Source organism: Bipolaris victoriae (genome assembly GCF_000527765.1).
Source record: "Bipolaris victoriae FI3 unplaced genomic scaffold scaffold_76, whole genome shotgun sequence".
Lineage (NCBI taxonomy): Eukaryota > Fungi > Ascomycota > Dothideomycetes > Pleosporales > Pleosporaceae > Bipolaris > Bipolaris victoriae.
In genome coordinates this window covers 75,714-96,703 of record NW_014575316.1, presented here as the reverse complement: position 1 = coordinate 96,703, position 20,990 = coordinate 75,714, and the positions used below count along the sequence as shown (strand labels likewise).

Sequence of the window (20,990 nt, the reverse complement as noted above, 5' to 3'; positions counted from 1 at the left end):
TGCAAGTGTGTAGTAAGCTTTTTTTTTGTGGGCCATGGCCATGTGAAGGGGTCATAAGGTAGGTAGGTAGGTGGGTGGGTGTGGCTCGTCGTGGGGGCTACGCCAAACGGTCATCTTGCACGTACAAAGGTGGGCTTGATGCACGATGACTGTGGCATCGAGATTATGCCGGTTTGTTTCTTTCAACAGCATACTATATTCCCTCCATCTAGCTTGATATCTGTCCGTTGTTCTTGCGTAGAGCGCTTGCATGCAGATCCCCAGAAAAAGCACAGTGTGCGGCGTGCTTGGAGGGTGTAGTGGGAGCCAACCACAACAAAGAGCCACGGCGCCTTGGTAGGAACCAGTGGGAGAGCTCCAGCTTCCAGCTCCCTAGTCAACTGTACCACAAGCACCCACATCCACATTTGCATTTGCTTTCATGGTACAACATGTCGTATCATATTACTTTTCTAATATACAAAGTCATCCATCTTTTCAGCATTATATCCAATTCGTCAAGACAACTTGTCCTCCCTGCAACATGCGGCAGCCTCGTCTAGAGCAATCGCCGTATACAAAGCCACCAACGCCAACACACTGTTGCGCCATGTCATGCATGCGCATGCCTTGTTGGCATGCTACCACACTCGTATAGCATCAATATCCCAAGCATTTTATATCCTAGGTGCTCGAGGTATCTAGGCCTTGGGCTTGGCCTTGGGAGTGCCGCTGCGGACGCGTTTCGCTTCGGGCCGCTGGAGGTGCGAGGCGGGAATCCAGCTCTCGTCATAGGCCTTGGCACCAGACGTGACAGCGGGACCATCGGCACCGACAACTGCAACCTGGTCGGCAGGGTCGACCTTCTTGCTCTGGCCCGAAGACATCCTGGCGCGCTCACCACCCTTGCCGTGGCCCTTCTTCTGAGGGAAGAAAGTGCTGATCCAGGTGTTGTAGATGAAGTAGACGGTTCCGCCAAAGGCACCAAGGACGACAAGGTAAAGGAAGAGGCTAGAGGTGCAAGTTAGTTATGGCACAATTATGAGATCATGGCAGATATGCGGGGAACGTACATTTGAGGATCAAAGAAGCTGTTGGGGGCCTCGACAACGCTGACAGTCTCGTTGTAAGCAGGAACGGTGAACACGGTATTGTTGGCGCCCTTCAACACGGTAATGAGTTCCAAGCGTAGGTTCTGGGGGTGCATGTCAAGAGTGAAGCTGTAAGGAACAGTCTCCTCGGCGCCAGCGGGAATCTCGATCGAGTAGCGCTTCGAAGTAAGGTTGCGGACGATTTGGGATTTGCCAGCGACCTCAGAGACGAGCGAGCCACCAACAACGGAAACGCCAATGGGCGTAGGCTCATTGTTGGTGACGGAAAGACGCGCCTCGGTGGCATGGCCGTTGACGAGCTTCACGCCAAAAATTTCAGATTGGGGGAATGAGACGGAGACGGCGACATTAAGGTTGGGCGTCTGCGGCTCCTTGACTTGCTCTTGGACCTTTTCAGCCTGAGAATTGGTGGTTAGCCATCTGATGTCATGTGTCGTCACAACATATCAAACTCACATCAGCTGCGGCAAAGGCACCAAGTGCGCGCAAGGAGAGCAGGAGCAGAGTAGAGGATCGCCAATTGACCATGATGGAGACGCTGCAAAAGGATGGGATGGTAAGAATAGAGAAGAGGGGCGTGGGAAGAGAGATGGTGGAATTCGAACGTGGCTTCTGGCGAGTGACGTCCGGGCGCCGTTGGGTCTTGGCGAACGTAACGACAGCCGCGGCAGCGGAAAGCCGACGTCAGGTAGTTGGCTGACATGAGCAACAACAGCCGCCAACCCCCATGTCTCTTAGCACACACGCGACATCTTTCTCTCTTCGCTTCTGACACGATGTTTTGCAAATAGCGACACAACATGACAAATCTGCCTTGCTGCGTTGCCGCCTTGCAAATATAGCCTCTTTGCACATGTCTAAGCGCCGAAACGCAAGGGATAGACTGACCACGCCACCTATTCCTGCCAATGCAACGCTTACCAACGGCGGCTATTCGCCTGCGGCTTCATGCGCCTAGTGGTTGCGTTTGTCCCTAACGACACCGACATGGACTGTACATACATAGACAAATGCCTTTCTGCCGGTAGCTTGCATTGCATCTTGGTTACACCCTCCAGGGGTATACTAATCGTCAACCGTTTTTCGTTTTCCGTTGTCTGTTTCTATTGCTTGTCCCTCAATACCGTGCCTGGCATTTGCTCCCCAATACTGTTTCCCGTTTCTCGTTTTTTCTGTTTTCTATTTTCTGTTTTCACTCTTCTGTATTCTCAATCTCGTCTTCATTGCCACTAGAAGCGTCTATAAAGCTCTGCCCCTCACCCGCGTTTGCACCTGCCCATCTTTCACTTCCCCGTGAACCGTGGAAAGAACGTTCGGCTGCCTGTCCCACGTTGCCTTGTTACACTCTACCTCACTTTCTCGCCTTGACACGCGCAGCAGCCTCGCACAACAAACTTTCTCCCTCCCCGTTGCAATAAATACACACCTCCTTCTATCGCCTGCGCCTCTCACCCCACCATCTCAGCATGGCGCTCTCACTCGATGCCCACAATGGCATCATTTCTCCCTCGACGATTCAGACTGATAACGATCTAGACATGCTCAGTAAGCGCTTCGAGCAGCTTAACCAATTAGAAGAGGAGAAGAACAAATTCATGACGGCATGTCTCCAAGAAAATTGTTCTGCAACCAGCCTGACTTGTTGATAGGAACTCCTCGTCCGCTACGAATATGTTGTTCAACAGAACCAGGCCATGCTTGCCGAACGTAACCGCGATCGCGAGTGGATCTTTCAATGTTTAGCTGAAAAGCAACACTACGAGAGACTTGCGGGCAACATACAGCAGGCAGTGGTGAGTCAGCCCGAGGCAATAGCATGAAAGTAGTGTATCTGCAAATCATGATAGCACAAGACTAACATGCTAGTATCAGGTGGACAACTCCTTTGTTGTCGTGCTCATCGATGGCGATGATATGATGGTAAGTCCTTTAGTCGAAAACCTATATCTACTTTGCTGATCAAGCCACCAGTTCCTCGATGAGTTTGTACGCGAAGGTGCAAACGGTGGTCGCCGCGCCGCCTCGAAGCTGCACACCGCCGTCCAAAACTATATGCAAGACCAGAGCGAAAACACCGGCAACCCCACCCCGCTCGGGGTGCGCATTGTTTGTCGGATTTACGCCAATGTCAAAGGCATCGCTGAAGAGCTTGTGCGCACAAGTGTCATCCCTGACGTTACATATTTCGAAGAATTTGTGCGTGGATTCACAACGGGCAAGACATTGTTCGATGTTGTCGACGTAGGGGTACATAATGATTGCAGCAACGAGAAGATCGTTGGTGAGTATACTGAGTGTACGTCTCGTAGCAATTCAAGATGCTGACAAGACGTAGAGTCTTTCAAACTCTACTTTCGAGATTACCATTGCTGTCGTTTATTCTTCGGTTGCTCCTACAACGAGGGATATACACATCTTCTTGAAGAACACTCTAATCAAGAGGGTTTGCGGGACAAGGTGGTACTCGTTGGAGGCCCTCTTTTTGACAAAGACCTTGTTTCGCTACCATACAAGGCGAAGAGGCTTTCCGGCATCTTTCGTGAGCCCAAGTACGCATCATGGGGGGCTGGGCCTGTTTTGGGAGCCCTTTCGCCAGCTTTTGTCCCTGCTGCAAATGGAGCCGAAACAAAGGGTAGCCCAAACAGCTTCGTCACACCAACCGGTCTTCCATTTCGGTTTCCAGCGCCTGCACCTACACGGCCACTGAGCAGTTCATCGGTCTGGGAAAGCCCCCTCCCAAAAGGCGCCGTGTTGAGCCATATGGCCAGAACCCCATCGACTTCAACCTTGGGTTCTGATGGTCTGCCCGTACAGAGACCTATTGCAGCGCCTATGAACTACGCCGCTAAAGCTGCGGCTCCTCCACCCCCAAATTCCAAGTCGCCCACCTACAGGCCTGTCAGTCGCGAAGAAATCATTGCCCGCAACCGCGCAGGTCAGCGTGTCGACCCACCCTGCAAGGACTATGACAAATCCGAGGTTGACCGCGTCAAGAAGATGAAACTGTGCAACATCCACTTTCTCCGCAAGGAATGTCCATATGGAGATTCTTGTACGCATCTTCACGCATACAAGCCCACGGAAAGCGAGATTGCCACACTTCGTCTGGTAGCGCGCATGGCGCCCTGCGCACATGGTAGTATCTGCCAGGACATCAAGTGCATCTACGGCCACCGGTGCCCTGCGCCTCGGCATAAGATCAACCACGCCAAGGGTACCAAGAATTGTATTTTCGGCGACTCGTGCAAGTTCTCGGGCGACTTGCATGACATCGACACGACTATTGTGAAGACTCTAGTCATACGCTAAGAAGTCGTTTCGGCGTTTCTTGGCTGATGTGTGTATAAGTGGCAGACAGTGGGAGTGATCACAGTGCAGTACGGTACTTGTTATGTGGACGGATATTCCCCAATGCCCAACGATTCTCAAGATATGCTACTTTGTAAACTCTTACTTACCTGGGGATAATGTGGTTGTATAATACACGATGATAGTTCCGAGAACCATATCTAGCAACACGTGTGTTCCCACCAAACAGAAAGAAAAAAAGAAACGGTTTCACTCCTTCTTCCACTCCTCAAACTCGTCTTCCAAATGCGATTTCAGCACCGCAAACTTGTTTTTGAAATTCCGTCCGCAGCGCCAACATTTCATGTCCCAGCTCGGCCAGTCTCCCGGATGAAATCTCTCACTCCCTTGCTCGAGCGGGAACTCGTGCAATTGTACTAGAAAACTGGTGTTGAAACTAAGATAGTGCTTCTTGTGTTTCATCCACGGCGAATGCATGTCGCGACTAAACACGTGAATGTGCAGGTGATTCATTGACGGATGCGTGTGCACGCCTGTTACTATTTCTCTAGTCCAGTCGCGACCTTGTGGAAGAAGAGCGGGGCGCTTGGAGGGGGATGGTGGATCGGGACCTGACATGAGGGATTCGAGAGCGATGTTGTAGGGTGCATCTGAGGCGCTGAATTCGCCGTATTGGCGGCGGAGCTCGTTGGCTGCTAGTTCTACCAGGCGCACGGTGCGTGTTCTTACCGTGTCGAGGAAGGCGGCGTCGGTGGAGAGGGCGTGGAGGGGGTGTTGGGTGTAGTATGTGCGTTTTCGTGGGATGAGGAGGAGGTGTACGCTATACTGTGTGTTAGCACTGTATATCGATTTGGGTCTGGGAGGCATTGCTCAGGCAGACGGACCTTGCTTTTGGGTACTTGTCCGTTATTACGACGAAGTCATCGTCGTATTCTAGGATTCTTCCTTCGGGGTTTGTCTCAGGGGTTTCGATGTATACACCTAGTCCGTTGCGGGGATCCCAGCGTTTTGAGGTTTTGGCATCTTGCTTGGTGGTACTTGGGGAGTCGGTAGCGGCTATGCCACTTGGAGGTGGTTTTGGTCGCTTGGATTGCGACATAAGTTCTGTGACTGTGTTGTGAGTTGAAGTTGCTCGGTGATTTGGGTAGAATAACTCAGAAACGTACATGCATTTGGGCGCTTTTGGGGGCCTGCGTCCATGGTAGGCTGAGGTTCATTAGGCGTTTCTGTGCCATTTATCTCTTCTGCCGTGATCGCGTCGCGGGGTTGTTCCGCACTGAGGTCGTGATTGTTGTTTGTGGACATGATTGTTCGGAAGCTATCACACGGTGACTGGAAGAAGCCTGGATTCCTCTCACGTATATTCCTGTATGAGATTGAAAACAATCTGCCGAAAATGGATTGTTTAGTGATTTGGCGCAACGACATGTCGCGTTGATGAGCGATGACGATGAGGCTCACAACATGTGGCTCGAGCGTACCGAGGCATCCCTGCAACCATCGGAATTTCGGATTGCGTGCAACATCCAAGTGCCTTGCCGCCACATTCGCAATGTCTACAGCACAATCCACAACTACTTCCTCTTCGAACAAGTACGCTGATAGCTGGTGGTGGAGTTTTGGTGATTGAGCCCTTTTGCTAGCGCGAGCGCCCTTCACCACCCACGAACACACAAGATATCTTTGTCCATCGCTCCCCTTCCGAAGCGCATACATCTGTCCATGGATATTACTAGACGCTGCAACTTTTTCCTGCTCCGAAAAAATGCCAAAGAACGCACACCCGCCCCGCGGTAAACCTGCCAAGAAGTCAGTCCCGCCCGAAGAAGACACAAGCTTCATTGTGTTTGGCGACGGCAAGGCCAGAAAGAAAAAGGGCGAAAGCTCTGGCGGAGACGCAGCCCTAAACGACGGCAAAGGAAAGGGCAAGGGAGGAGCCGCTCAGCCTGAAGATGGACCGAAAAGACCAGACACTCGGACTTTAATAGCTGGCGCATCGTGGACTGGAAAATTGCCTGTCAATCTATTGTCAGAGCACTTCCAGAAGCAACAATGGGCTAAGCCAGACTATCGCATTGTACGGATATTCTTTCAAAGCAGATGCATCACAGCTGATGGTTTGTAGCGCAAGGATGGCGACAAGCATTTTGCCTATGCTGTGGTGTTGTCCAAGGTGAACCAGAAGACACGAGAGACGACGACTCTGCCGCCAATTAAGATCCCCGCCGAACTCGAGGAGCAGGCACACCAACCGACCGCTGTCGAGGCTCGCAACTTTGCGGCTGCATATACCCTTTTTCGCGTTGCCAGCGCCAAGAACCTGCACATGATGCTTCCACCCACCTACAAAGATTTGTGGAAAGGACAGTTTACGGAACTGAAAAAGAGGGATGAGCAGGATGGAAAAGGCTGGATGTACGAAGCTGACCCATTTTTCGGCTTTGCAGAAAGAGAGAAGGCTCGGGAGACAGCTGCCAAAGCGCGCGAGAAAAAGCAGAAAGAAGAGGCAGAGGCTCAGAAAGCACACAATCAGCAGCCCGGTGCGGCGATGCCTGCGTCTTCAAAGGAGTCTGCCCCAAGCAGGAATTTGATGAAGGGATGGGAACGCGTGCCAAAGATTGAGTTGGGAAAGCGCACAAGAAAAGAAGCAGAGCGTTTAATCCGCCGCGATGCCCTCTGGAATCCGAATGGTGTAGAGATGGACGCGGCTACCAAGGCTAGGTTGGTCGAGGAAATCGCTGATCTTGGGTTTCGAAAAAGTCATGTTGAAGAAGCAGCCGAAATCTGCAAAGACCGTGAGGAAATCATTGAATGGCTCCTTATTCACGTGCCGGAGGATGATCTTCCATCTTGGTCTTTGCCCGAAGGTTATGTTGCTGGTGTTAGCATGGCCAGTACAAACCTCAAGCGCGAAGGTGCTGTGAAGCGTCTAGCAGCTGCTGGATATGCTGTAGACCTATGTGAAGAAGCCTTTGATAGCCAGGGTGGTGATGAAAGAAAAGCGGCAGCTCTTTTGCAGGCTCGGCTCCTTCGACCAGAAGAGGATGACAACAGCATCTTGCAAGAACTGGCGGATCTTTCGCTGTCAGAGGGCACGTCAGAGGAACCATCTGAGGAAGATCCATGGGAAGTCGAGATGTCATCACTGGAGGCGATATACGATCGCCTCTTTTCACGGCCCACTCCAGAAGCATGCCGGATTGAATTGGACGTCAAGCAACAAGGTAAACGGCTCATTTTACAAGTCCGAAAGCCCTTTGGTCCTTATCCCGCTGTTGTACCAATAATCACATTCGAAGCTGCTATCCCAGCCTATATTCGCCTAAGCATCATCAGGCAGGCCCTCCTTCATGCAGAAGCAAATTTCATTGGCATGCCAATGGTATATGATATCGTGGACTGGATCCAAACGAATGCTGGTGACATCTTCCAAAATCCAGGGAGATTATCAGATGTCTCTTCCGGACTGGCGGCGGCGGATCATATGTCTGAACAACCAAGTCAGAAACGAAAGGCAAAGGGCAAGCCCCGTAAACCTATCGATTGGACACCGGCGACCCCTGCAAGTCAAAACGCGCTGGCTGCCTGGCAAGCTAAACAAGATACTCCTGCTCAACAAAAGATGATGGATGCTCGAAAATCGCTTCCCGCCTGGCGCTTAAGGGAAGAAATTGTGCAGACTGTCAACAGATGTAATGTCACTATCATCTCGGGTGAGACTGGTTCAGGAAAGTCGACTCAATCAGTGCAATTTGTTTTGGACGACTTGATCCAGCGGCAGCTTGGTGCCGTAGCAAACATCGTCTGCACACAACCTCGGCGAATTTCCGCTCTTGGTCTCGCTGATCGCGTTGCTGATGAGCGATGTTCTCAGGTTGGCGATGAGATTGGTTATACCATTCGTGGAGAATCGAAGCAGAAGCCTGGTACTACCAAGATCACATTCGTCACGACTGGTGTTCTTCTCAGGCGACTCCAGACCTCTGGCGGAAATGCCGATGATGTTGTTGCTTCATTGGCGGACGTGAGCCATGTTGTGGTAGATGAAGTACACGAGCGCAGTCTTGATACTGATTTTCTGCTTGTTCTGCTACGACAAATCCTACGGCAACGCAAAGATCTCAAGGTTATCCTCATGAGCGCCACACTTGATGCCGCCGTCTTCGAGGCCTATTTCAAAGAGGTAGGACCCGTCGGTCGTGTGGAGATTGAGGGACGTACCCACCCTGTAACTGACTACTACATGGACGACATTCTTCACTTTACTGGATTCAAAGGCTACGGAATGGATGAGGAAGATGATTCTGGAGATAAAGGCTTCTCTGCAAATCTCCGGAGCATTGGTTTCGGCATCAACTATGACTTGATTGCTGAGACCGTACGCTATATCGACCGTCAACTCGGATCCAAGGATGGCGGTATCTTGATATTCCTACCTGGCACAATGGAGATAGATCGCACTCTCCAAGCGCTAAGCCAATTCGCTAACTTACATGCACTGCCCCTGCATGCGTCACTTTTGCCAATTGAACAAAAACGTGTGTTCCCTCCCGCACCCCATGGCAAACGAAAGGTTATCGCATGTACCAACGTTGCTGAGACCTCCATTACAATTGAGGATATTGTTGCCGTCATCGACACAGGCAGAGTAAAAGAGACAAGCTATGACCCACAGAACAACATGGTCCGTTTGGCTGAGACGTGGGCTTCAAGGGCAGCATGCAAGCAGCGGCGTGGACGAGCAGGACGTGTGCGGGCGGGCGACTGTTACAAATTGTACACACGAAATGCTGAAGCAAAGATGATGGAGCGGCCCGATCCTGAGATTCGTCGCGTGCCACTCGAACAGATGTGTCTCTCAATCAAAGCCATGGGCGTACAGGATGTCTCTGGGTTCTTGGCTTCGGCTTTGACGCCGCCAGAGAGTACTGCAGTCGAGGGTGCTGTCCGCTTGTTATCCCAGATGGGAGCCATAACTGATAATGAGTTAACTGCTCTCGGTCGCCACATGTCCATGATTCCAGCAGATCTACGTTTGGGCAAGCTCCTAGTGTATGGAGCGACATTTGGTTGTCTTGAAGCTGCTTTGACCATTGCTTCGGTCCTGACGGCACGCAGTCCGTTCATATCACCGCGAGAGCGAGATCAAGAGACACGGAACGAGTTCGACCGCCTTCGTGCCTCATTCTCTAACAACCAAGGTGATCTCCTGGTTGATCTCCGTGCCTACGAACAATGGTCCGCACTGCGCAGCAAAGGCACCTCATCGCGCGACCTCCGCTTCTGGTGTCAAGACAACCGCCTCTCCCCCCAAACACTATTCGACATTGCCTCAAATCGTACCCAATATCTCTCTTCTTTGAAAGAAATCTCATTCATCCCCACTCACTACTCCTCTACGAACCCCTCCACGCACTCCACCTATAACAAACACAACACCAACGACGCCCTCCTGCGCGCCCTGATCGCCGGCTCTTTCAACCCGCAAATCGCGCGTATCCAGCTCCCCGACAAGAAATTCGCCGCAGGCATAGCCGGTGCCGTCGAACTGGACCCTTCAGCTCGCGAGATCAAATATTTCAACCAAGAAAACGGACGTGTCTTCGTACACCCATCTTCCACCCTCTTCTCCAGCCAGACTTTTCCCCACAACGCCTCCTTTATCGCGTATTTCAACAAGATGGCGACGAGTAAAGTTTTCATCAGGGATATCACGCCGTTCAATGCGTACAGTCTTCTCATGTTTGCGGGTAGAATTCAGGTTGATACACTGGGACGCGGGTTGGTGGTTGATGAGTGGATTCGACTTAGGGGCTGGGCAAGGATCGGTGTGCTGGTTAGTCGGTTGAGGGGTATGTTGGATAAGGTGCTGGAGGGGATGGTGAGGGAGCCGGGGAAGGGTATCAGTAAGAGGGAGGCGGAGATTGTGGAGGTGGTTAGGTGGTTGGTTGAGAGGGATGGGTTGGATGCTTAGAGTGAGGGTGATAGAAATCACGATGATGTAGACAAGGTCGTTGAATATATTGGGTTAGTGTTAGATATCGTATCTTCCGTCTTTGGCTCTTCTAATCTACGTCTCCTGTCCGCTATTATATTCCCATAAGACTAGAAATATGTGACTGATCAATTGCTTTCTTGATACATGTTAGTTGTGATGCTAACTTCTGTACAAACCACAGTGCGATTTTCTTTTCTGGCGAAGAATTAGGTAGGACACGGTGCGGATTGTGAGATAGAGTTTTGCTCGTGAGCCTGCTTTGGATCTGTGCGTGCGGCATGGAGTAGGTTGTCCATGATGTGGACGTCGTGATACGCGTCATAGCCTCGATTTGGGTGAACATCCGACTGAGCGTCCTTTCTCTGAAGCGATAAGCCATTCAACCAAGCAGCTGAGCTCAGATGCCTGATGAAGCTCGACTTGTGCTTTTAAGAGGCTATTGAGCGGCGTTGCGATGACTTAGCCGGGAGGGTGTTGAAGTACTGGTGGAGGGTCGAGGCTGTATTGTAGCTGTAGCTTAGCACTGCAGTGCAAGAATGTAGAACTGGCTTTGTGGATTGGGGGGATATAGCGAACACCGAGTTCGAAGTAATGTGTTGTATGAAACGGGTTTTTACATGTTCCAATAACCCTTCATGCTCAGACAGCTTTAGGGAGCGATCTTGTACATCCATAACAGATGTTTCGGTTGTTACTTTCAGATTCGGATCCATTACCATCGTGTTGATCACCACCCCAGCCGTGAATACCAAAACGGCCTTCAGGCACGGGCATACTGCATAAGCTGCATTGCGGATCCGAGAGCGCATCAGGGCGGGGTTGGAGTTTGCCTGTGGTGCGAACAACGTTTGCGACGATACTTGGAAAGTTTTCTTCAACCGACTCGAAATATTGCTTCATGAGGTCGTCTATGGTTGTGTTTTTGGAGCTCGTAGATGCTTGTGTGGGGCCTGAGGATGACTCGTGTACGAGTGAGACCAGACCAGATTCTGACATGTTGACATAAGATACGAGTTCTTTCTTGAGAACATCTCGCAGAGGGTAGTGGAACTGGAGGCCAAAAGGGGATTCGCCATCTGATATTTGCCAAGGAAGAGAGAAGCCGCGGCCTTTTGCTGTTTCTGCGAGTGTCTTTTGAGCTAGAGTGGTGGTACTGTCTCCCCAGAGAATGCTCTCGCAATCAGCCAACTTGGCGTGCTCTACAATTAAGCGGGTTCGGAGAGTAGAGATTACGTCAGCGCGAGCTGTGGCGGAAGTGAGGGAATTAATCATGTGCACCAACTGGTCTTCGGGGCTTGCTTCGGCCTTTTGTTGAGCTTGGGGCAGTAGGGTTTTGAGTGACGCATCGTCTGGTATCAAACGAAATACATCGTGCAAAGGTAATGAAACATAGTCATGGTCTGGATATTGTGCGCGGACTTTCTCCAGAAGCTCTTCAGTCTGCACGGCATGTCCTGGTTCTCGAATATGGACTGCACTAATCTCAAAACCAGTGCGGCCAGTCTTGCTCTTCTGCGTCTTGAGATGCAAATCCAAGACATGCAGGAGGGAAATGGATGAGAATCCGAAAGACAGGGGAACCAGAATCCTGCGTTGCTTCTGTGCGCCAAAGTTGACCCGGAAAGATTCCAGACGCTTGATGCATTTGGTGTGAACATAGCGGGCGAAGCAGTCACTGTGCAAGTTTTAGCGAATTCTTTTTCTTATGCTTTTGCCCAAGTGGCGTATAACTGACTGGCAGAGGGGTTCAGAGCGAACGACAAGCACGGAAACGCCCTTGCATCGCCTACAAGGCTCCTCAGAAGCGTCAGCAATGTGTTTGCCCGGCATAATGGTGTGGTTGCAGGTGGTGATGTTGATGTTGGTGTTGCGATAGTTGTGCAGGGCTGACTCAGTAGGCGTGTGAAGAGTGCGGGACTGCGCCACATGCAGTTGAACGCCAGGCTGCGCCACAAACGGCCGCGCTAACCCGAGCTGCCGGGAAGGCGGACCTGGCTGGGGGGTTGTGAACGAACGCGCAATCGAAACTGCCACGGCTTCACGCCAGACTTGCGCCCATGACCCATCGTTAACCCGTACGCGAAGAAGAACAACCTTCGCTGACCCGATTCGCATTGTGTTCCCTGGCCTGAAGCGCCATTGTCTTTTAGCCGTCAGCTCCGCCAGCTGGCCTCTCATCTCTAGGCAGGATGAAGGCGGGCTTGCGCCTTATCGCGCTGCTGCTGCTGGCCACAATTACAGCAGTAGCAGCAGTGGAAGTGACTCTGGTAACTTCGCCTTCTACTCTGTGTTCTTTCCACCGCTGACACGCCTCTAGAACCAAGATGATCGCCAGAAATGCTCGGGCATGTACAGCAAGAAGGCATGGGGCGGCAAGGTTGACCCATTTATACTTGTCAAGTTCATAAAAGACCCAAAGAAGAACGAAGGCATTGAGAACCCGATAGTCAGCGTAGTAATATGGGAGTGGAAGGACACGTTGCTTCTGGGTGCTCCATCCGACTTGCCCGTGAACGACGTTGGTACTCAGCAGCCTGATGCTTGGGAAAGTTAACTGACTTGCGCATAGGAAAACCGCCATTATATCTGTGACGACGAATCGATCAAACTGAAATTATGTAACGAAACGCACAAGGGCGAGTGGGTGCTCGCCGAAGACGTCGACAACATCTCTCAAATGTACATCCGGACCGCCGCAATCAACCTCAACGACCCCAAGCCTATCAATTACCCCATCTCAACCGGAGAGAAAAAGGTTTCGATAAAGACGGGATATTACTGCGTGGCAGCGGCAGCCCAAGATAGTCGATTGCAATACGAGGCCGTCGTGGTTTTCCGGAATGCATATGGCGAACTCCAGGCGGCCCAGATTGCAAAACTGCCCTTTTACGGCGGCATCACACTCGTATACTTCCTCGTCTTGACATTCTGGGGCTTCTTGTATTTCCAAAACAGGCATGACATTCTCGCCGTGCAGAACTATATCACCGCTATCCTGGTCTTTCTGGTCTTGGAAATGCTCATGACTTGGGGGTACTACGACTACCAAAACCGCCACGGCAACAATGTCGGCGCCAAAGCACTCATGATTATCGTTGCTGTTCTGAACGCCTTCCGCAACTCATTCTCGTTCTTTTTGCTTCTTATCGTATGCATGGGATATGGTGTCGTCAAGCCTTCCCTTGGAAAGACAATGATGGTCGTCCGCTGGCTCGCCGTGGCACACTTCGTCTTTGGTGTCATCTACGCGGTCGCCTCACTCACTGTTCGCCCAGATGATGCTGGACCTATTGTCTTGGTTGTTATCCTTCCGCTGTCCGCTACACTCACGGCCTTTTACATCTGGACTCTGAACTCGCTAAACCTTACCATGAAAGACCTCATGGAGCGGAAACAGCACGTCAAAGCCACCATGTACAAGCGATTATGGTGGTGCATCTTGACAAGCATTATCGTCATCTTCGGTTTCTTCTTCATCAACAGCTTCACATTTGCTGGTGCTTCTACTCCAGACTTTGCGCCTACCCATTGGCAAACGCGGTGGTTCGTACTTGATGGTTGGCTAAACCTAGTCTACTTGGCTGATGTATGCTTCGTTGCATACATGTGGAGGCCAACGGCAAACAACAGAAGATTTGCTATGAGCGACGAGGTAAGTCTACATATACCATATGCTCCGTACAGGGATGCTGACCCATTCTCAGATTGCTCAGGATGATGAAGGCTTCGAGATTGCCTCACTCAGAGACTCCTTGGACGAGGAGGAAGGGGGCCCGAACCAGGGTTCCTCTTATGATCCAGCGCAAAGGTCCACTAACGATCATGCACGCGATGCATCGCCCCTACCTGCGCCACAACCACAAAAGCCCATTCACCCTCCTAGAGAAAGTCTTGATGGCGATACAATTTTCGCTGTTGGGGAGGACGACAAGTGGAGTAGCGATGGAAGCGAGGAGGAGGAAAGTGACGAAGACAGTGATGAAGATAGTGACGACTCGGGTGCTGGAAACTCAAAGGGAGGTAAGAATGAGCGTTCGAGATTGACTGGTAAAAAAGACGAATAGAGGTTGATTGGCCACAATGATGGCTCGGGTTTCAAAAGCTGTCACTTTGAGCACTGGCGTTCGTCGGAAAGCGATATACTTTCGCATGGGTTAGCGGGTGGTATGTATTTTGAACAAGCTGCCGGTTTTTGCATAGCTAGCTTTCGCAATAGTGCATTTAGATCTCGTTGCTCTACACATTGATGTCATTTTGCGCTTAGAGGCTACTGTCTGACTTCGTTCTTAACTCCGCAAATGCCGAGGCATCTCAAGTAGGAATGTCGTCAGAGTTCTTCACTGCATCTCCAAACTTTACCCTTGCGCAACCACCCATGGCAGCTCTAACTCTAAGCGCGCCCAGGCGCACTGCAAGATACATATGTGACACATGCCGTAATAGCGTACGCTATCCACGTAACCCAGCTTTTGGCGTACAACGATATCTTGGCACCGCAGCGTCCTTACGCAGTAAAGACTCACAGCAATTGACGTCGCATCAATACTTTCGCACTCGAGCTGCCGCCCCGAATTCAACTTTTGAATTAGCTCAGAGAGAATCCACATTCCGTCAATACTCGACATCGAGCCAGGCTGCATACGCCACGAACTCAGGCTTTGCGCCACTGCCACATCGTCGCCTAATCGCCCTTTCCGGCCCCGACACCGCAAAGTTTCTACAAGGCCTGATAACAAACAATGTTGATCCTGACCGTCAAGCATCATTTTACTCGGCCTTCCTGGATGCGCGAGGTAGAATACTGTGGGACGTTTTTGTATGGGTATGGCCTGAGCTTGTTGCAGAAAAGGGACACTGGGCTTGCTATATTGAGGTAGACGGAGGTGAAGTGGAGGCACTGAAAAAACACTTGAAACGCCATAAATTGAGGAGCAAGGTTCAGATTGAGGAAATCAGCCAGGATGCAGTACGCGTCTGGGCAACTTGGGGGTCTGCAATTGAGCAAACCAACACTCAATGTCTTGTTGCTAACCTGAAAGATCCGCGCGCACCAAACATGCATCGCCATCTCGCAGACTCAAATGCGCAAACGATAATAGATGGCGCGCAGCCGGCAGATGTTCAAGAATATCACCTTCAACGTTATCGAAATGGCATCCCAGAGGGACAGGTTGAAATACCCCGCGAGAGTGCCCTGCCAATGGAGTGCAACATCGACCTCTCGCAAGGCATAGATTTCAAAAAGGGTTGTTATGTCGGTCAAGAACTCACCATCCGTACAAAACACACTGGAATTGTACGAAAACGCATCTTGCCAGTCGAACTTTACACAACCGCCACTTCAGCCGCTCTTCCCGAACATGGCGCCGACATCAAGCAACTTGACGAAAGTGGCAATATCAAGAAAGGACGTGCGACTGGCAAGTTCGTGGCTGGTATTGGCAACATAGGGCTTGCAATGTGTCGACTGGAGAACATGACACATATGAAAGTCAGTGCCGAAGGGGGCACATGGAAGCCTGGGATGGAATTTGGTTGCGAGACAAAAGATGGAATTGTCAAGATTAAGCCGCTGTTGTATGATTGGTTTGTGTTGAGAGAAAGAGATTTATGGGACAAGAACAGGCAGAGGTTGTGAGAAATAGCTGGACGAAATCCCGAAACTAGTATGTTGATAGCCTCACAGTAATGTCGTCCACAGCATGACTCGATGGTGCAGTGCAATAGTCCACGTGGTGCGCCTGGCCTGACCGGTAGGTTGACCAGAGGGGCTGTGCATGTGTGGCTTAGCTTCGTAGACAAGACATCATCATATATCCATCTCTCATTGCGCTTTTGATGTTCAGTACTTGTAACCTAGTCAATGATTTTATCCTTGGCGATTAGTTGCGCTGTACCGCCATTCATCAAATCAACTGAATATACCTAACAGATTTGCGGCAATCAAAAGCTGCCAACCCAAAACATGGATGTTACCACACTATCGCCAAGGTCATCGGAACATCAATCTTCCATCTCTAATATGATTTCACGTCTTCTTTCTAAGAAAAAGAAGAACCCAAAGCGACGAGACGAGCAAGCAGAGCAAGAGCAAGAGCAAGATACTAGACCACAACTCATCCATGCACCCGTTCCCCTCGTCCTCCCCGAACACCAAGACACATTACTGAAACTTGGATGGACCACGATCACATTCCCAGGAACTTCACCAACAACTCAATCCCCAGACTCCCTCTCTAGCATCCCACCACCAGGGCCACATCCACTCCAAATCGCCTACCAAGACCTCTTCTCTGCCGGCCAAGCTTTCTTCAACCTTGCCGACTCCGAAAAGCACCAATGGAAACACCGTCTCGGCTCTGAAGAAGGATGGTCCAAGATCCCCGGCGAAAAAGAATTCATCACCCTCCGCTCGCTGGCATATTGTCCCGAGATCTTACGCGCTCCTGCCCAACGGTACTGGGAACTTGTCGGAAAACACTGCTCGAGTACCCTAGGTCGCATATCCACGGCGCTTGGGCTTCCTGATGGCGAAAATGAGGGTCTGCGTCAATTCGTGGGGCCGTGTGCGCGGATGCCCGTGGAAGAAGAGGGCAAGACGGCGACGATGTTGAGGCTGTTTAGGTATGAGGGGTGGGAAGAGAAGGTTGTTGCTGAGGCGCATGCGGATTTGGGGTTAATTAGCGTGGTTGTAGGCGATACGCCTGGTCTGGAAGTTTGGGATGGGGCCGACTGGTTTGATGTGGAGAGGGAAGTAGAAAGGAAGGGCGGAAAGGGGGCTACGATGCTGATCGGACGCCAGTTAGAGAGGTTGACGAATGAGAGGCTGAGAGCGGGTGGGCATAGAGTTGTTGCGTATAGGGAAACCCGGAATATGTCTTCTGAGGGTGGGGTAGATGGTGTGGAGAAGAGGTATCGACACTCGATTGTTTTTGTGCTACGCGCTCACGAGAGTACGCAAATCGATTCGGATGCGCTTGAGACTCGTATTACGGGGAGGTGGAGGCAGCCGATGAAGGGGGTTACTGCTGGTACGCTGTATGAGATGATTAGGAGTCAGTGCTTCAATATTAATGTGGAGAAGGAAGAGAGAGATGCACAGAGGAGGAAGCTGGCTGAGGCGAAAGAGGTGCGATAAGGCAGGGTGGTTGAAGTTCCATAGTGTCATCTCGATGCTTTCTATATGCTTATTACTCAAAACTCTATTGCTTCATCTTTTTGGACGTTATGATAGACACTTGTGAAGAGATAACGTCTGGAATTTAAAAATGAAATAGTTGACTGACGTCCATGCTACATCGTGTGTATGCGATAGTGGAAGGAGATTTTCAAGTGACTTCATAGAGTCAAAAGTGTAAGGGTATTTGTAGATATCACGTCACGTGTCGATAGGTTAGACAAATACAACCACTTCCTTATCGCGGTCTGAAAGCTGTCATTTACTTACCTTGATGCAGCCGCCGAGCATGACCACGCATTCTTCCAATTACTCCGTCTCGCCTGAGCCATGTCTGCGCCACTAATGGCGAAAGGCTGGTGTTGGGCTTCTTCAGCCTCGCTTTGCATACGAGGCACACTTCAGCCTCGGCTTTCTGGCCCATGGCTCATTCTCGCCCCAGCCTTCTCACCTCCCTATCTTCCGCATGCTCAAATATCTTTGCCATATGCATTCGCCCATTACATATGGTACTGTAGTTCCCACCACTACCACCACCGCTATGACCATCGGAACCCCACTTCCCGCTTTTGAACACAACCCACTTCCCGAACATAAATCACATTTCCGCCTACTTAGCATTATTCGCGGCCATTTCGGCCAACACGTTGAATGCGAGATCTCTACCTGGCCCATTGACAAGGCACCGCCTTACTACGCAATATCATATGCGTGGGGCGATGCCAACGACACGACGGATATTACGATCAACGGTAGTCGTCTAGAGGTGCGGCGCAACTGCGAGTATGCGCTCCAGCAGGCATTTGCCACCAAGGCCTGTAGATACGTATGGGTGGATGCTATTTGCATTGACCAGACGACCAAAGAAAAGAATCACCAAGTCGGAATTATGGGCCTTATTTACTCAGGAGCAAAGCACGTTCTGGCATGCGTTGGGCCCCACGAAAATAACAGCGAATTTCTCCAGAGATTCATAAAGAAATACAGTCTATTGCTAAGACAAATCGGTGCCCTGGAGTCGGATCATTACTTTTGGAAGTACACCCTGATTCTGGAACACAAAACAGCATTTCTCTGTTCACTTCTCTCAGTGAGTAGTAGAACATGCCAGATGATGTACGAATCGTTCTGCTCATTCATGAGACGGCCATATTTTGCGCGTCTGTGGGTGATGCAGGAACTGCATTTGGCTCGCAACGTGTCCTTTTGTTTCGGAGCGGCTGTAGAAGAAGCGATATATATCTCAGTCCTCTTCTCATTCCTTGTATCTTGGAGCATTCTCGGCAAGGCTCCTCCATTACATTTTGGGTTGGTCAAAGGATCCCTACATTTCAAATTCATGCGCATATTATGGCGTTTCCGCAATAGGCATTTCCCGCAAGTGGACTTTGGAAATCTAGACGACCTCCCAAAAGACCGCTTACGTTTAGCCTGCACAAAAAGTATAAAATCAACACACAGCATGCTGCTCGACATCCAGGCAGAATGCAGCGATCCCCGAGATCGGTTGTTTGGCGTGCTGTCTCTCGTGACTGGAAAGCAAGGTACTAGGTTACCCAAAGTTGATTATGGGAAGGACCGTTATGAAGTTGCATTGGATGCTGTAAAGTTTCTATCCAGTTGTAATCATGATGTCGCACGAAAATTGTGTCGCATCTTTCAAGTCACTGGAGAGGAGGCATCTCTTCTTCGTGCGCAAAGTTTGCGCATCAGCACTTCCCAAGCAACAATCAGATTGAATCATAGTAAGCCTGACTATGCTTGTCAATCTGGTAGCATTTATATGGGCATCGAGGTGGGAAGTACTACGGGGGCCCTGAAATCTTCTGGTGCTTCTGATGCTTCCAGTGGATTCGATTATAGCCATCGCAAATGCTTTGTGTCATTCCAAGAGCATGAAGGGAGTTGCATTCTGAAGCTTGAAAGTGGTCAAGATACGATATGGATGCAAGGACCTCTCAATACAAGGATAGGTGATTGGCTGATATGTCATATCGGCAACGGAAACGAGAGACCTTCCATAGCTTTGATTATCAGAGAATCGGAAAGCGGAGTATATGTTCTGGTAGGACAAGTGCTTGTTGGAGACCCCAGTCTGCTTTTAGAGGTACTTCGCTTAACTGTCGACTTCACTCGGTTCAGGCCTTGGTGGCACCCAGATGATGTTCTGTTTTTGGGGTGGAATTTCCATCAACGTTGGTCAAACAGCATGATGCAAGACCAGGTAAACGAGTTCGTCAACCTGCAGATTTGTGAAGTTGATGGTTCGACATATTTCGAAAAGGGACAATGATTGAGTTATGTGCGAAATTGATTGGTATCACGATTACAAATACGGTATGTTTATATTCCAATGAGTGGCTCTTTTCCAAATCCGTTATTATATTTGCTACAAAGGAAAGTTTATATTAATACAATGCTCAACTCTGAAGGGATCACGCCAGAAAATGCACAATAGAATTTCCTAGGCTAACCATGAATATATGTAAATCTCGTCGGCAGTATATCCCAGAGGCTGGCGCGCAGGTGACGTGCTTCATAATGAACTTATTCCAGCTCATACACCACGAACAGATGCTTGGGTAGAGGTATTTTTGAGATCAACCTCATGACTGTGGCTAGGATTGCTTTAAACCTGTTGATTGAAACGCCCGGTTGAAATAGAAACAATACAGGCCGGGAATCCTTGGGTCGGTCATGGCACGTGACGGGCACCCACAAATAAGTACACTGGGATGGATGTGACGCAGCACAAGCATTCTGTGACAGGCTAGCAAAGTGAATGACGTTTGCCGCAGATTACCAAGTCGGTGTTTGGCCGGGTGCGGAAGAAGCGGAATTCTCGCCTAGACATGGACATACATATGTAAGTACACAAGGAGGATGGTGTATCGGCAGCGAGGGGCTTGATTGAGGCGTTGGCGATGCAGCCATGAAGCGTTTGTGGAAAAGGACCGAGCCGCAACTCCTTTTGAGAGGTCGAGGAGGCAGGAACAGGCTAGCGCTGACGCTAGCGACGCACCAATGTGGTGTAACGTACCCAAACGATGTGTTTCAGAACAGGGCAGGGGCGTGTGCGTTCGGGGAAGCAGCGACCCAGCGACGACACGCCAAAATAATTCACTCTCCCTCCTGCCTGGCGGCACCACAACGACGACGACGACGAGGACGACGACAACACCAACACCAACACCATCAACCACACCGCCTCGACTCCCAGCCGCTGCTGACTAGCCCCTCCTACCGACCGCCTCCCGGGCACAGCCGCATTGCTATTCACTGGGCTGAACCGCCTCGCCCTGCCTCGCCCCGCCGACGGCGTCTCCGAAACTCGCATGTTCGTCAGACATCAGCACCACCTCAACTCCACACTGTCGCTCCTTCCTCGATAAACACCTACGACCGCATGCGACGC

General features: G+C 50.6%; 10 protein-coding genes across 10 annotated transcripts; 7 read left to right on the top strand and 3 right to left on the bottom strand.

Moving 5' to 3' along the window:
- Window positions 1–680: 680 nt before the first annotated feature.
- On the bottom strand, window positions 681–1,619 carry COCVIDRAFT_40044 (hypothetical protein; the record flags this gene model as incomplete). Its single annotated transcript, XM_014698536.1, has 3 exons — window positions 681–990; window positions 1,053–1,489; window positions 1,548–1,619. 3 exons carry the CDS (start codon window positions 1,617–1,619, stop codon window positions 681–683), a joined length of 819 nt encoding a protein of 272 aa, XP_014554022.1.
- Window positions 1,620–2,557: 938 nt separating this feature from the next.
- COCVIDRAFT_40043 (hypothetical protein) lies at window positions 2,558–4,400 on the top strand (the record flags this gene model as incomplete). The annotated part of the gene is made up of 5 exons (XM_014698535.1): window positions 2,558–2,692; window positions 2,741–2,884; window positions 2,964–3,011; window positions 3,063–3,372; window positions 3,427–4,400. The coding sequence occupies 5 exons, from the start codon at window positions 2,558–2,560 to the stop codon at window positions 4,398–4,400; spliced, it is 1,611 nt and encodes a 536-aa protein (XP_014554021.1).
- A 249-nt stretch (window positions 4,401–4,649) lies between these two features.
- On the bottom strand, window positions 4,650–5,705 carry COCVIDRAFT_106030 (hypothetical protein; the record flags this gene model as incomplete). Its single annotated transcript, XM_014698534.1, has 3 exons — window positions 4,650–5,220; window positions 5,285–5,510; window positions 5,567–5,705. 3 exons carry the CDS (start codon window positions 5,703–5,705, stop codon window positions 4,650–4,652), a joined length of 936 nt encoding a protein of 311 aa, XP_014554020.1.
- A 460-nt stretch (window positions 5,706–6,165) lies between these two features.
- On the top strand, window positions 6,166–10,374 carry COCVIDRAFT_28870 (hypothetical protein; the record flags this gene model as incomplete). The annotated part of the gene is made up of 2 exons (XM_014698533.1): window positions 6,166–6,477; window positions 6,526–10,374. 2 exons carry the CDS (start codon window positions 6,166–6,168, stop codon window positions 10,372–10,374), a joined length of 4,161 nt encoding a protein of 1,386 aa, XP_014554019.1.
- Window positions 10,375–11,037: 663 nt separating this feature from the next.
- Window positions 11,038–12,228, bottom strand: COCVIDRAFT_106107 (hypothetical protein; the record flags this gene model as incomplete). Its single annotated transcript, XM_014698532.1, has 2 exons — window positions 11,038–12,073; window positions 12,134–12,228. 2 exons carry the CDS (start codon window positions 12,226–12,228, stop codon window positions 11,038–11,040), a joined length of 1,131 nt encoding a protein of 376 aa, XP_014554018.1.
- A 359-nt stretch (window positions 12,229–12,587) lies between these two features.
- On the top strand, window positions 12,588–14,462 carry COCVIDRAFT_106194 (hypothetical protein; the record flags this gene model as incomplete). Its single annotated transcript, XM_014698531.1, has 4 exons — window positions 12,588–12,665; window positions 12,716–12,916; window positions 12,968–14,050; window positions 14,103–14,462. 4 exons carry the CDS (start codon window positions 12,588–12,590, stop codon window positions 14,460–14,462), a joined length of 1,722 nt encoding a protein of 573 aa, XP_014554017.1.
- Window positions 14,463–14,773: 311 nt separating this feature from the next.
- On the top strand, window positions 14,774–16,036 carry COCVIDRAFT_106175 (hypothetical protein; the record flags this gene model as incomplete). The annotated part of the gene is made up of 1 exon (XM_014698530.1): window positions 14,774–16,036. One exon carries the CDS (start codon window positions 14,774–14,776, stop codon window positions 16,034–16,036), a length of 1,263 nt encoding a protein of 420 aa, XP_014554016.1.
- Window positions 16,037–16,363: 327 nt separating this feature from the next.
- On the top strand, window positions 16,364–17,536 carry COCVIDRAFT_106081 (hypothetical protein; the record flags this gene model as incomplete). The annotated part of the gene is made up of 1 exon (XM_014698529.1): window positions 16,364–17,536. The coding sequence occupies one exon, from the start codon at window positions 16,364–16,366 to the stop codon at window positions 17,534–17,536; it is 1,173 nt and encodes a 390-aa protein (XP_014554015.1).
- A 580-nt stretch (window positions 17,537–18,116) lies between these two features.
- On the top strand, window positions 18,117–18,512 carry COCVIDRAFT_106024 (hypothetical protein; the record flags this gene model as incomplete). The annotated part of the gene is made up of 1 exon (XM_014698528.1): window positions 18,117–18,512. A coding segment is annotated over one exon (396 nt), but the record flags the coding sequence as incomplete, so codon positions are not given.
- Window positions 18,513–20,599: 2,087 nt separating this feature from the next.
- COCVIDRAFT_106132 (hypothetical protein) lies at window positions 20,600–20,809 on the top strand (the record flags this gene model as incomplete). The annotated part of the gene is made up of 1 exon (XM_014698527.1): window positions 20,600–20,809. One exon carries the CDS (start codon window positions 20,600–20,602, stop codon window positions 20,807–20,809), a length of 210 nt encoding a protein of 69 aa, XP_014554013.1.
- Between the last annotated feature and the right edge of the window lie 181 nt (window positions 20,810–20,990).